The 12123-nt window shown below is 32.6% G+C and overlaps 1 protein-coding gene across 7 annotated transcripts in view; it reads right to left on the bottom strand.

The window, feature by feature from the left end:
- The window catches only part of LOC117680609 (E3 ubiquitin-protein ligase TRIM71), a 235721-nt gene that overhangs the window by 193703 nt on the left and 29895 nt on the right, over positions 1-12123 (bottom strand). The window contains exons 4-5 of one of the 7 annotated variants that reach the window (XM_066072585.1): positions 1002-1088; positions 609-695 (exon numbers count right to left, since the gene is read on the bottom strand). In XM_066072585.1, the coding sequence (XP_065928657.1) occupies positions 609-695; positions 1002-1088 (174 nt within the window). Of the gene's footprint in view, positions 1-608; positions 696-1001; positions 1089-2747; positions 2859-12123 lie in introns of those variants that run through there. The other 6 variants (XM_066072577.1, XM_066072579.1, XM_066072576.1 and 3 more) reach the window with 6 other exon arrangements.

Here is a 12123-nt window from a genome sequence, read left to right as displayed (position 1 = left end):
AGGCCTATTCAAAGACTTATGATGTCTGCAGTTTCCACACCCAGAAATACGAAAAAAAAAACTTTGCCTCTGCTTTTTTCATGTACATCTTTATATTAATTCATAACACATCACTGCCCTAAGAAACTATTTATTGCATTGATAATTTAGCTAAAATAACCAAGGATAACTTTCATGCATGCTGTAGCCTGGTTCCGGCCTACCCATAATGCTCCGCACAGTACGGAGCATTATGGGTAGGCCGGAACCAGGCTATGCATGCTGTCAATCTGCACTTAGAAATCTTTAAAACGCTTTGATAAATGGTGTTTTCTATTGAATTGTTACAAGCGTTTTTTGAACTCTGATTTGTAAAGACTATTGTTTAAACCAATTACGGTAGGTAATCTGGATTTGGAATAAAAAGTGTTAGGGTCAGCGCACAAAAAATAGGGTCGGTCGGGAAACCGGAAACACACATATTTTTTTTTTTGGCCTAACTTATCAGCCTACAAAGAGATAACAAATTCAATATTTTAATAATGATGAAACTGCAGTATGTTTTGTTATTGGTCTACTTTATAATGATTTTTACCGATACATTCCTGTAGCACTTTACATCTACAAACCTTGTACACTTTGGTTCATGTTGACAATGTACAGATGTTGTAATGGAAGTTCAGCTGGGGAACTCTGCAGTTTCTCAAAAGACAGACCTATAAATAATAACAAACAAATCAAAATCAATAACATCAATTACCAAATTTTGGTGTATAAAAAAAACAAATTTCATAATACAGATTTAAGCATCTCACATCAAAGGTTATATAAGGTATCTAATCAGTAAAAAAAAACTTTTACACACATAGTCTTTGTACTGTCCACTATGGTTTTCTTTGATAACATCTTTAATTTCAAAATGATATTGCAATGCAACCAACAAGAGATATTGGATCATACTGCAGTATGTTTTGTTATTGGTCTACTTTATAATGATTTTTACCGTCTTTACATCTACAAACCTTGTACACTTTCGTTCATGTTGACAACGTACTGATGTTGTAATGGAAGTTCAGCTGGGGAACTCTGCAGTTTCTCAAAAGACAGACCTATAAATAATAACAAACAAATCAAAATCAATAACATCAATTACCACATTTTGGTTTTAAAAAAAAAATTATCATAAAAACAGATTTTAACATCTCACATCAAAGGTTAAATAAGGTACAAACAAGTAACTAACAAGAGATATTGGGTCCCTGTGCCTTCAATTAATGCATGTTGATCTACTGGTGGGGGGGGGGGGTTGTGATAGGGAATTACACTCAACTCATATAAATAAACCAACTCGTACCCAAACAGACTTGTAATCAAATAATCTGAGTAAAAAAGACTTGAATTATATTATTATGCATGCCTGCAGAGAGGGAGAAGAATTCATATATTTGTCAACATAATTAAGATTGCATGTACAATGTAAACAGAGATTTTCTATCAAATGCTGATATAAAAACCTCGATCTTTGGCAAACTTAGAGATGACATTATATTATCTGAAATCTACATTCATTTAACTCGTAATTTCTTAATTATTGTAATTATATTAAAACCTAACCTAAACAGCTTATCTTTATATTTACAATCTAAGTATCATTGTTTACAGCCAGACAAATGGATTATGAGTCTGTTTGGGTACAACTTCACTTCTTTCTAGGTTTCAGTGTCTCTTTGAAAAATAACGATTAGGCTAACATATTTTCACTTGAATGTATAATAAAATTCAAGAGAAGGACTACGTTAACATCCTGAACATATATTTTTTTAACAAAGCGTTCGACTAGAAATCTGAACAAGCTAAAAGGAATCTCTCTATTTTTGTGTTGATCGTGTATTTACTATTTTAGCCAAAACACCTTGGAATAGATAAAAACCAGTTGACACATGAAATCGAAACAGACCTGAACAATACAATGTTAAACCATTATCATAACGTGATCTTGGTTTTAGCTGAATTAAGTCTATCAATAATATGTGCTAACCCAGTGTAGCTGCAGGACTGTAGCTCCCGGTCTGAAAAAATTCGGATGGACGACCTGGGAGCTACAGTGCCTCCCATAGTAAAAAACTGCAATTTACGGCGCACAAAAAAATGCGCTAGTTTTGGACTGATTAATCTCATTTACGAACACATTCTGTATAAATTTTTGATCCCAAAAAATTCCTCGGACATATTACTACAGATATCGTCACTTTACTTACTTCTGATAGTCTTTTAAACACCATCACCAGCCTTGTAAATTGAAGTGGTGCAAGTTTGTTTACATTTAAAAATGGCGACTCTCGGTCTCGACGTAATTAACATACTTCATTTTCCGAGGTCGGTTATCATGTTAAGAGAAAATCTGAGACAAGTTAAGTGACGATGTCAGTAGTAAATTTGCTGAAGAATTTAATGGTACTAATTATTTTTACAGAATTTGTGTGAAAATAAGGTTAGTAAGTCCAAAACTAGCGCATTTTTTGTGCGCCGTAAATTGCAGTTTTTTACTATGTGAGGCACTGTAGCTCCCAGGTCGTCCATCCGAATTTTTTCAGACCAGGAGCTACAGTCCTGCAGCTAAACCCAGTGCAGATATCTTCAATCTTGTTTTTTGGTAAACTATTTTTAAACTTTCATTGCCGAATGAAAATACAAAAATTTTCTTTTAGCTTTAACACATTCATGCTCCTAGATTAAAAGAAAAAACAACATGGAGGCCTAGCACTTACAATGTTTCTTGGCGTTAATATCATTACATTTTAACAGCGTTAAACGTACGATCAAGTTCCTCCAAAAGTTCGTCCAACATGGCGGATGTGGAATGCAGCAGGCGTTCCAACCGTGACCTAGACCTATTTGGGTTACAGGGCGATTCGTGCCGAGACGTTTCGCTCCGACGGACGATTTGTACCGAGACGTAAATCTATCACACGACCCGCTGTTTTAAAAAGGACCATCGACCAACACGTTTATCATTTCACGATTAAGTATCTAATTAAGCTCAAGACTTATCGATAATGAAATTAATGATTTCAAAAAGTCTTATTTAGTGTTAGACCCATTAGGACGCCATGTAGCTAAAATATTTTTCCCGGTAGGCCTACGTGGACAAAAGTATCAGGATGAGACGTACCCATGAGAAAAAGTACCCAGATGCGGATCCAGCAATATGGAGAGACGAACTTCAATATACTTGAAATTCAGTATTTGTCAAAAAGCAAGGACTTTTTTTTTGAAGTTTATCATGCGTAAAATCGGACATTTATTTTGTTATAAGATAAAGGTCTATCAATAGGTTAATTTTTGTATTATTTGTGAAATAGTCTTTACAATAGGCTACAGTATTTTTACTGCAGTTTACTGAATGTAACAGAAATTAAGATTCATTTAAGGAATGTATTCAATATATTTTTTTTTAATACGAAATAAAATGGTGTGGGGCAGTTAACGCTTTATAAAGCGCGAATTGTCGTGAAAGAGTAGACTGTATACTTGCATTGACGATTTCCTCCTTCTACAAACTACTGGGTAACTATGCAACTGCATCACCCAGAATTAATGATGAAACCAAAATTATGAAAAGTTCACTTCATTGTTTTATATTATAGCTATGCTGAAGTAAGCAGCCACTAACAACAGCCAGTAAAGCTGAACACCGCTCGTAAATAGGCGTTGTCCGCCATATTTCTCTTTCATCACTACACAGACCTCTGAACAGTTCAAAGTACTTTGCTGTAGAGGTTTCACCTGTATAGGCGCCTGTAAAGTGCGAAACGAAATCGAAACGAAATCGAACGAAACGAAACGAAACCCAATCGAAACCAAACCAAACCAATCAAAACCAAACCAAACCAAACGAAATTAACTTGCAATATTTAAAGAGGGTTTTTTTTTACCTGTGTATTACCTTAAATCAAACACAATCCCCCCTTTCTCTCCCTTTCACACGCACGCACATTGTATTTGATTCATTTTTACAATATTTCATATCAATATAAAAAAATCGTGTGGTTGGAATGTCTCCGTAAATACTGTAAATGCACTATATTTAGGGTGTACACTATTTAGCGGAATATAATTTTTCAACAAGTTAGCATGGATTTGATTAAGCACATTTTCTGAATTTACCTTTTTATCTACTTATATATTTTACATTTGGCAATGTACTTGATTTTGCGGACGCCGTTTTCTGCCAAAAACGCAAAATAGAATACACAGACAAAGGGGTAAAGCCAGGTTTTTTTTAATACGTTTACAGTTAAATCATCTTTATATTGCAAGTTAATTTTGTCAAATTACGACGTCCAAATTCATGCTATACATATTAAAACAATTCTTATTATATGTTAGAAGCTGGTAACCAACCAGTATGCTCTAAATCACATTGTATTCGATCGTTTCATTTTTACAATATTTCAAATCGGTAGAAAGAAAATTATTGTTAGAATGTCCCCTTCAGTATCATCATCATCATCATCTCTCTCTCTCTCTCTCTCTCTCTCTCTCTCTCTCTCTCTCTCTCTCTCTCTCTCTCTCCCAAACTTGTGTATATACTTTGCTATGTGTGTATGTGTGTATTAAAAGTTAAAAAAATGACAAATTCTAGTGAGCTAAATGGACAAATTTAGATATGATAGAAGCCCTCAGACGCTGTTATAAATATTTATAAAGTTCCTTTATTTAATTAAACGCGTGTGTTTCTAAGTTCGTGTGATCAAAATCAAGGGGGATATAAACCCTTGAAATGAGCTCGAACTCCTTATCAACTCTTTTAGAAATAAATCTCTTTTTATTATATTTGATCAGTGTTTATTATCTACATGTAATTAAGATTTACTACATGTATATCAGGTTCTCTTCACACAATCGCTTAAAAAATAAATTAAGTCTATTTATGACCACAAATACAACATTACAACAATGTTTAGAACATCGATGTGCCTGTATTGCGTAGAAGAAAACAAAACTAACGTAAAATGATTTGTTTTTCTTTTGTTTTCTTTATTAATTACGGAATGGCTTTGCAACAGTAGCAACACCTGTACAGATTTATAAACACACACGTGTAGACCTGGCAATTTGTTGCCGATGGAATTGTAAAATCGCGATGAAATAAAGTTTAAAAACCTGTGCATAAATTTTGCAAATCAAATATCGTTTTTAAATAATAAAGCTATATAAAATGTTGTTAAGAAATATTCACGGTAAGTATCAAGTACAGTTCAACGCGGGTTATGTATTTTTTCTTCAATGTCGCCACCTTCATGTCCCGCATGAATCATCAAAGAAAGCATTTTATTATTTAAATAAGTGACAAGAGGTACAAGACATATATAAACATATTGACATATATACAAACAGTCTGGATAAGCAGAGCTGGATCATTTTGATTTTGGAGAACAGATCTCATAAATTTTAGTTATGAAAATTTAATGTGTCCCAGAGATGTGGGGGGGGGGGGGGGCTCCGACCCCTCTGCATCTGCCAATGTATCCATGACACTTGGTACTTTTGCTCTTGTAGAAATAGGTACGTTTTCCCCCAGAGAAACTTTTAATGCTTATTTAAAGGCAATTTCCCCATATATTATCTAAATAATAAAGCTATCTCAAATAATTGCTTTAAAACAGCTCGCTAAAGAATTTCGTACAACGAACAGTAATTTGTTTAATTCTTATAAAATAAACCTATCAATATTTTATCGAAGTATCCGGTGTTTACTTCACTAAATAAACGTGAAAATTTAAAAAAAAAAATACAATAATTAAAACCACAGATTTATAGTATCATCCAATAGGTATTTTTTTCTCTATTTTGTAAGAAAAACGATTATTTATAGAGTTTTGAAATGACAAGCCATAAATCTACGCGGTCATGCAAGTAAGACGACGTTTGCATATGAGTACACTGTACAAACATTCATTTGCTTTCAAATGTATTGTTTATAGATAATTAAATGTCAGCTTTAACTTATGTAACTATAAAAGATAAGTTTACTTCCATTTGTACGAAAAATAAAATGAAAACATCGTACGGTATTGCAAAAAGAAGATAACATAATCCGCCTATGTGTGCGGGTTAGTTTTTGAAATGCAAGCTACCTTTATACCCGCATGAAACACCAAAAAAAGGCAATTTTTTTTATATTAGTTTAAATGTTTACAAGAATCTGTTACTAAAATACAGCGAAAGGCATGAATGTAAACCATAATGAAAATGTACAACTTTTTAAAACTTTTCTGAATTTGTTCGCATCTGCACTTTGTATTTTCATAACTAAAATTTATGAGATCTGTTCCCTAAAAAAAGGTTTTTATAGATATTTCATACTCTGGTTCCGATTTCTCCAGGGTACGTTCTTCTCCTTGGAGAAATCGTAACCAGAATGTGAAATAGTTATAAAAACTATTCTCATTCAATAAAATAACTTGTACAATAAACAATAATTTTGATAATATATCGTATGTATACAATCACGTACATTAATTAATTAGACAATAATTGTGTTTACACAGGCTCATGCATCTCCTGACCAAATAACTAGTCGGCAATTAATCACTCTTAATGTGATTTTTCTCTCAGTATAATCAGCTTTTAAGTATCATTATAAAAGACTTAATGGATACCAAAGGATATGTCAGCCATACCAAGTACTTGATGGAGAAGCTGCAGGAGGCATGCACAACAGGCCGAATAGCCAATCAGATTGCAGAAGAGAAGACTTGGCAGAAAACTCATCAGCGATTTGTCAGTTGTCTGGAAGAGGAGTTTCCTCTGTATAGAGATATCACCACCCCCTTCTTTGTAACGAAGAATATTGACCCGGGTTTTTTTTCCAACGTTGAATATTAACCGGGGGGTCATTTTTCAACGTTGAAAATTGAGACCAAAAGTCGTGAAATTTTTACCCGGGGTCATTTTTCAACAGCTTAAAAAAGATTTCTCAAATCTCTGATGACCTCGACACGTTGAAATTTGCAATTGACTCTGTTGAAAATTGATTCCAACCTCAGTTGACAACTTTGAATTGTCTTTGAACTGAACTGGAATTTGCTCATCATGGTTAAAATGTACACGTATATATGTTACATTAAAGTTTTAAAATTCAGAGAATTTAAAGCTATCTATAAAAATTGTTATAGATAAGTTTAGAAATCTTGGATTTAAAACTTCTAATGTAACATATATACATGTACTTGAAAGTTTCAGTTTTAAAACTTTAACTCTTTCAGAATGTCGGCTACACACGCGGACTTGACTAATTTATTTAAGGTTGAATTGTCCGATTTCAGTCATTGAATATTAGGACTGAAGACTTGGTTTATATCCATTCATTATTTCATATAGATAAAGCGGAGGACCTTTTACGTCTGAAGTAGACAGCGAGTCGGGTAGCACATTTTTTTAAAACATAAAATTGATTTCCATTCCCTCGTCGGACAGATTCTAAAGGTCACCAATGACACATCAATTATAAGTCTTTATTGTCAAAATGTTTGGTAGCTTGAAGGAAATAAGTTATTTGTTTTCAAGTATACTAGGTCTAAATAAAGATTATTGACTGTTATGAAAAACTGACAATAACTTTCACTCTTTCTTTTTTTTGATATAAACTTATCATAATCTTGATAAATATGTCCAACCAGTACTGGCCGTTAACACTACTTTTCAGGTAAATCGACATAGATTAATTCCACAGGCACCTTGTGTTCTTTTATCAAAAATGTATACCTTCTACTTAATAATACTATATATATTATCATTAGGTAGAGGGTATGTATGTATGGATATATTTTTCATTATAAGATATATATATATATAACCTCAGGTGCCTGTGCTTAATTCTGAGAAGTGATTCAATGATAAATGAACAGTGGTCTATAAGATTCTAGGTTCTTTTCAAGCCTAAAGACTTAAAACAAAAATTTCTTAACTCGTCAATAACGACGAATTTGCTTGCATTAAAGTTAATTAAATACGTTCGGTTAATACGGAACGTTTTTCTTATGGTGAAGAACAAAATGAAAATGAAATTCCGTTATCTATTTTTTCAGATTCTGAAAAATCGTTTGACACAGCGGAAGAGATTTTATGATTAAAGTACTAAAAGCTTTAAATTTTGAACCAAATTTTAATTCTATTAAATGGATAAGAATATAATACAACAATCCTAAGAGGAAAGAATAATGATTTCATTTCAAAAACATGTAGGAAGACCAGAGGCATACGACAAGGATGCTCTATCTCAGCTCTACTATTTATTTTAACAGTTGAAATACATGTACTAGCTCTAGATCTTCGTATAAAATGTTCAGAGATAAAAAAAAAAGGTAACAATAATAAAATAAAACTAATACAACATGCCTCGGATTCTACAAATCCATTTAGAGATATGGAATCTGTTACATGTAAAGATGAATGAAGTTATAATAATTGATAAGTTTCCAAATGTAACCAGTTTAAAACTAAACATTAATAAATCCGAATTTATACTACTAGGCCCGTTAAAAGAATTCGTGTAATAACATTGAACATATCAAAGTGACAAATGAATTAGTTAAAACACTAGGAATATAATATGACATACTAAATAAAACTTTGTTTAGAAAACAACTGGAAGGTCATAATTGATAAAATCAAATATATTAAATTCATGGAAAAAGGGAAAATTGACTATATTTAGGAAAAAAGAAATAATAAACACCTTCGTTATCTCAAACTTACAATGTTATGCTAAAATGACATGTGGTGATAATGAACAGTGTTCAAACTTAAAAGTCCAAAGGAAATATTCAAAACAGGAGCAGAGTAAACATGAACCTCTAAAAAAAATTAGAGGTAGGTTCAGGTGCCATGGAGAAGTGAGCATCCTCTGCTGACCAGTCACACCCACCGTGTGCTCTTTGTCGTAATCGGGTAAAAACGAAGAAGTCCCAAGATAGTTATGTGATTTAATGTATAAAAAGTATAAAAACCGTCAGTCAGCATGCGACCCAGTGGAAGATTGTATTTGCTCACAAAGTCGTTGTATCGACCATAGAACTTACAAAAAGGTGACTTCAATCGAGACTGTTTATATTCCTGTTTTATCAACTTGTTTGTCAGTAGCTTGCCTCGCCTTAGAAACTGTTCATACGAAGAGCATGTCCTTGCGTATCTAATTAATTGAGAGACAAAAACTCCATAAGCAGGTGATGAAGGTATATTGCTACATAAGTAAGGAAAGTTGACAATTGAAAAATCGAATTCATCACGTTTATCATAAAAAATTGTTGCTTCTATTCAATCAAATCCACCCGAAGACACATTATTAAACAAATCAATTAACTTATATTCAACTTTGTAAGGAATACAAAAGATCATATATACAAAGAAATGCTATTATTGGAAAATGAAATAAATTTTGGAATAAATATAATTGACGTCTAATCAAAATTTATAGCATCCAAAGTGGTATGGATTCCGAGATTATTTATACCAAATCCAGCATTAGTCATACAGCATTAGTCATACAGCATTAGTCATACAGCATTAGTCATACAGCATTAGTCATACAGCATTAGTCATACAGCATTAGTCATACAGCATTAGTCATACAGCATTAGTCATACAACATTAGTCATACAGCATTAGTCATACAGCATTAGTCATACAGCATTAGTCATACAACATTAGTCATACAGCATTAGTCATACAGCATTTACTTCATAGAGAAACGTTATCTCTTTAATATGTTTAAGAACAAATCAAAGTAATACAAATGACTACGAAGAATAAAAAAGCTACCAACATTTTATAGAATATATATGTGCTTTTAATTCTTTTAAAGTGGTAAAAGATTTATCTTAGCATTCCACAAACAAATTTTTATCACTTCTAGTTTGGAAAATTATTCTTTTTTCTTGTTAAAACAAAACAATTTATTTTGAAAACTAGATTAAGTCAGAAATTTAAACGTTAAAGATTTATTTGACGTAAATAGATCTTTTTATGAAAGATATTGTTTACAACATGTAAAACAGTCACATGGAATGAAATTCACTTCACTATAAATAATTACAATCGTGTTCGCTATAAGCGTGTTGTACTCTAAACCAATACATGTCTTTCTATTAAAACATTTTTTGAGTATAGATATCACACAAAACAGAAAATATAAAAAAAAGTTCACTATGAATGAAATACCCCGGTAAGTAAAAAATATATGAAAGGTTAATGTTAATTCGGAAAAAAAAATTCATTGAAATATTTAATTTCTTCGTCCGACTGTTAAAACATGTAAATCTAAAGAATAAATATGAAGGAAGCTAAAATGTTGACTTTAAGTAATAAATAGCAATAATTTAATACGTGCATTTTGCTGTTGAATTTTGAACCGGTTTCATGATTGAATTTCCACGATGCGGGTCAATTTTTAACGGATCAGGGACTTTATTCAAAACCTTTGGTATCAATATTCATCGTTGAAAAGTGTCTACCGGGTCAATTTTTAACCCGGGTCAACTTCGTTACAGGGGCACACAGCAGGCAAATCAAGTAAAAGCTCAATACTCAAATCTTTATCTGAGCTATGCCGAACACAACTAAAAAATAGACAGGAAATATAGGTAATAGATAAATAGATATATAAACCCTTCGTTTTTGTTAAACGGGTTGCACACCTCAAACACATGGCCGACGTGTAGTATTTCTTTCGTGGTCTTCGATTTTGTGAATCTAGTTCTTGCTTTGTGTCCATTTTATGTTTTTAATGATGCATTAACCTATGTATTTTAAGCTAGTATTCTCCTGGCTTTGAAAAAGTGCGTAACATTTGTTGTCCAATAGATTAACACAGTGATGTAGGTCCACAGCGAAATACTTAGAACTGTAACAATAAAGACAGAGGCCTACGGTTGTAGTGATTGTGATAGCGGCAATGAAAGAGAAATATGATAGACTGCCTTTTACAATTAGTCTTCAGGTTTAATAACCAGCGTTATGCGGGACCCATTTCAGCAGGGCGGAATAAAACAACGTAGAAAAAGTTCTCTACTTTGATAAAAACAACAAGTCAAGCAGGGACCTCTTGGTTACTGACTTGACACTAAGCATTCTGCTGGTAAACCAAAGGGCAATCACCGCTACACTGTATAACAACCTTAGAGTATACGTAGTCATCACTGGTCGGTAGATAATCCATTGATTGATTTGTGTACCGTGCACATCCCATCGATAATAAGTTTGTTTTTTGAAATGAAAGATTCTGGGATAAAACCAGTGTGAGACTTTTTTCAAGGTTCATACTCTGAATTTTGCAAAACTATTCATTCATATACGGGAAAAATGTCATATCGTGGAATTTTTGGAAATAAGGTGAAGTGTCAATGAATGAAATGTCAGGGATGAAAGTTCAAGGCAAATCTGTTGATGCAGAACAAAATTCAGACATTTTCTTGCAGAATACAACGCTCCCCTTAAAACATACGTGCACAACCTAAAAGTCAAACCAATACTGGCATTGTAAAGAAGATGGGGGGATAGGATGGCGCAAATGCCCATTCGGTTTAGTCGTAAAATACAATTTCGATAATTTTCCCAATGAAATCTATTTAAAAATATATTAGAATACGAGTTTGCAAAAGCACAATTTCTAACTATATTCAGTTTTTAATATATCCAACAAAAGATAAGAAAAAAAAAAGAATTTGCCAGAAACTTGAGTGATATCGAACCCATAACATAAATACCCTATATTTATAATGTAAGCTTATGTCAGGTACACTAACCACTGAGCCATTTCAGACACAACAAAATAACCTGTTTAAATATTATGTGTGACTTTGGCCGCGAATTTACGGACTTGTATTATTTTTTCAAAACGTTGAATTGTTTGGGTACAAAATGCTATTTTTAATATATAGTGGGTCATCTCTCCACGTTTTTATCGATTGAAATCGGTTTGTTTCCATTAGGCCTTATTTAGACCCACTCTATAAAAGAAAATGCCTTGAAGTTTTAAAAAATTACACTAATTGTAGGTTTTAATACGTATACGCCCTTTTGAGTCAACATATTCCAAGTATTAAACATATTAATAGGTTAAAAATCAATTATATGTTGAAT

This window comes from Magallana gigas, chromosome 9 (genome assembly GCF_963853765.1).
Source record: "Magallana gigas chromosome 9, xbMagGiga1.1, whole genome shotgun sequence".
NCBI lineage: Eukaryota > Metazoa > Mollusca > Bivalvia > Ostreida > Ostreidae > Magallana > Magallana gigas.
Note: the sequence above shows the minus strand (reverse complement) of the source record. Positions and strands in the feature narration are given on the sequence as shown.